The sequence below is a fragment of the Pinus tabuliformis genome, chromosome J (assembly GCF_031772625.1).
Source record: "Pinus tabuliformis cultivar Carrire ecotype Pingquan chromosome J, CPIR1, whole genome shotgun sequence".
In the NCBI taxonomy this organism is placed as follows: Eukaryota; Viridiplantae; Streptophyta; class Pinopsida; order Pinales; family Pinaceae; genus Pinus; species Pinus tabuliformis.
The window spans coordinates 1,005,385,522-1,005,387,459 of record NC_142295.1 but is presented as its reverse complement, the minus strand read 5'-3'; the positions used below and the strand labels follow the sequence as shown (position 1 = coordinate 1,005,387,459).

Below are 1,938 nucleotides of genomic sequence, written 5' to 3'. Positions count from 1 at the left end.
TCCAGGCATTAGTAACCTAGCAAATTCATTATACGGAGGAGAATCTAAAACCACTATTACTCAGTCCTTTTTTACAGCATCCGTTATTTACTATCGCTCGGCATGCATTTCTAAGAAATTTGTCAGTCACTTTGTCATCCAGGATTACAAAAAACCTGTTAGTCACTTTAATACAAGGTGACTAATACAAAATTCAGCAATGCAGCACAAAACCTTAGGCTTGAGTGTCAACGGACTGTGAATCCTGGTCTTGTCTGTGGTCTAGTCCTTATCAAGTTCCAAAGGTTTTCATAGAGGGTGTCTATGTTGAAACTATTAAGATCAAACACCTGCAATATTGAGAAAACAATATATAATTGATCTTATAAATATTCAAGATGAGATATTTGAAAAAAATATATAAAAACTTCTTTTGAAAATGAAAGTGTTAAACTTATGTGAATGAAAGTTCTTGAATTTATATTAGATTGCAGACTTTGAAAATATATTATATTCCGGCAGATAGCTGTTAGTTCAAAGAATTCATTATATATTCTGATATATTCCCAAAATCTACTATTAAAATGCCAAGAAAAAGATCATTATCACTGAGTTTTATTTAGGATATTACCTTCGCATGTATGGTATGATAGACTCTGTTGTTAATGGTAGAAGAAGCAGCGCACACAACTTCAAGCCCACCATCTTCCAATGACATAAGAAGATCAGAGTACACAATCTGATATTCAAACGTGTTCATCCACACCTGAACGGCTGAATCCGTAGGTTTAATTTTCACGTTAGGGAACTCCCCAGCATATCCTCCAATCACTGGGGTTTCAAGGCAGAATTTCTCGTTATAGGACAATGGCACACCCTGGAATGACACTTCTGCATTTTTATCAGAGTTAGGCTTCAACTTTTCTCTTTCTTTTTGAAGATCTTCGACTTTTTGTCGTAGATGGTTAACGTAATTCGCTGCTTCCTGCATTTGGTCTGAGACCGATCGTTTTCCCTATACAGTACGAGATGGAATTTTCAATTAAATGAAAACCCTAGTGAATAGTGATGATCTGTCTAATGCAAGCAAAACCCTAGTGAGTAGTGATGATCTGTCTAATGCAAGAAAACCCTAGTTATCGACAAAAGACGAACATACCCGAAGATTTTCATCTGGGATCAAAGATTTGAGAGTTGACAAAAGAGCATTCATGTCTTTACGCCGCTGCTTTTCAATCATTTTGTGCTTGATTTTGTCAGCTGGTATAGCGCCTGGCAATGTATTCTGGGACTGGCCATCATTTGGACGACTGATATTGCAGAATGTGGCCGTTAAAACAGTTTTCAAATGATCAAGAGAAGCGGCTAGGGTTCCAGAGTTGCAGTAATCGACGAAATTACGAATGGTGGGATGATGGGGATTATAAGTCGGGGGATCTTGAACGGGTTCTGTTGATAGAAATGGATTGGAATTCAAAACACTTTCGACATTTAACTCTTTTATGGCATCGTCGCAAGAGAAAAACTCAGACTGCAACCAAGAAGGAATGCTCATCTTTTTAGGTGAAATCAACCCTAAGAGACTTTCGAAATCCTAAGGAAAAGTTGCCAACAATCAGCGATAGGGTTCGCGATCGGCTGCGACGAAAATATGATTCAAGCAGGTCCTGCTTTGTTAAAAAGATGATCCCAAATTGAGTCCTGATGAATATCTGCGGATCACAATAACATCTGAATAAATAAGTTGGGATTTCTTAGCCGTAAACGAAAGAAAGCCCTGTCAAGAATCATAAGAGAAGATCCTGATCTAGCCATTTAACTGTATAAAAACCGGCTAACAACATAATCGGAAGGCACGATTATGAATGTTATAAGCGCCATGGGAACAAGAAGAGTTATATTCCACAATTCCAACTGTATCAAAAACTGCTGATGGGACATTTGGGAATATTCTGGGAA

The 1,938-nt window shown here is 37.7% G+C and overlaps 1 protein-coding gene across 1 annotated transcript; it reads right to left on the bottom strand.

The window, feature by feature from the left end:
- Positions 1-227: 227 nt before the first annotated feature.
- LOC149230250 (transcription factor bHLH118-like) lies at positions 228-1,679 on the bottom strand. Its single transcript, XM_089381248.1, has 3 exons — positions 1,139-1,679; positions 611-994; positions 228-329 (listed from the first exon to the last, which is right to left on the bottom strand). The coding sequence occupies exons 1-3, from the start codon at positions 1,532-1,534 to the stop codon at positions 228-230; spliced, it is 882 nt and encodes a 293-aa protein (XP_089237374.1). The 5' UTR covers positions 1,535-1,679.
- Between the last annotated feature and the right edge of the window lie 259 nt (positions 1,680-1,938).

Coding starts and splice junctions, on each gene's coding strand:
- LOC149230250 (XM_089381248.1), bottom strand. CDS start 1,534: ATGAGCATTCCTTCTTGGTTGCAGTCTGAGTTTTTCTCTTGCGACGAT. Junction 995..1,138: donor TCCCAGATGAAAATCTTCGG/GTATGTTCGTCT, acceptor CGTACTGTATAG/GGAAAACGATCGGTCTCAGA. Junction 330..610: donor ATCATACCATACATGCGAAG/GTAATATCCTAA, acceptor TCAATATTGCAG/GTGTTTGATCTTAATAGTTT.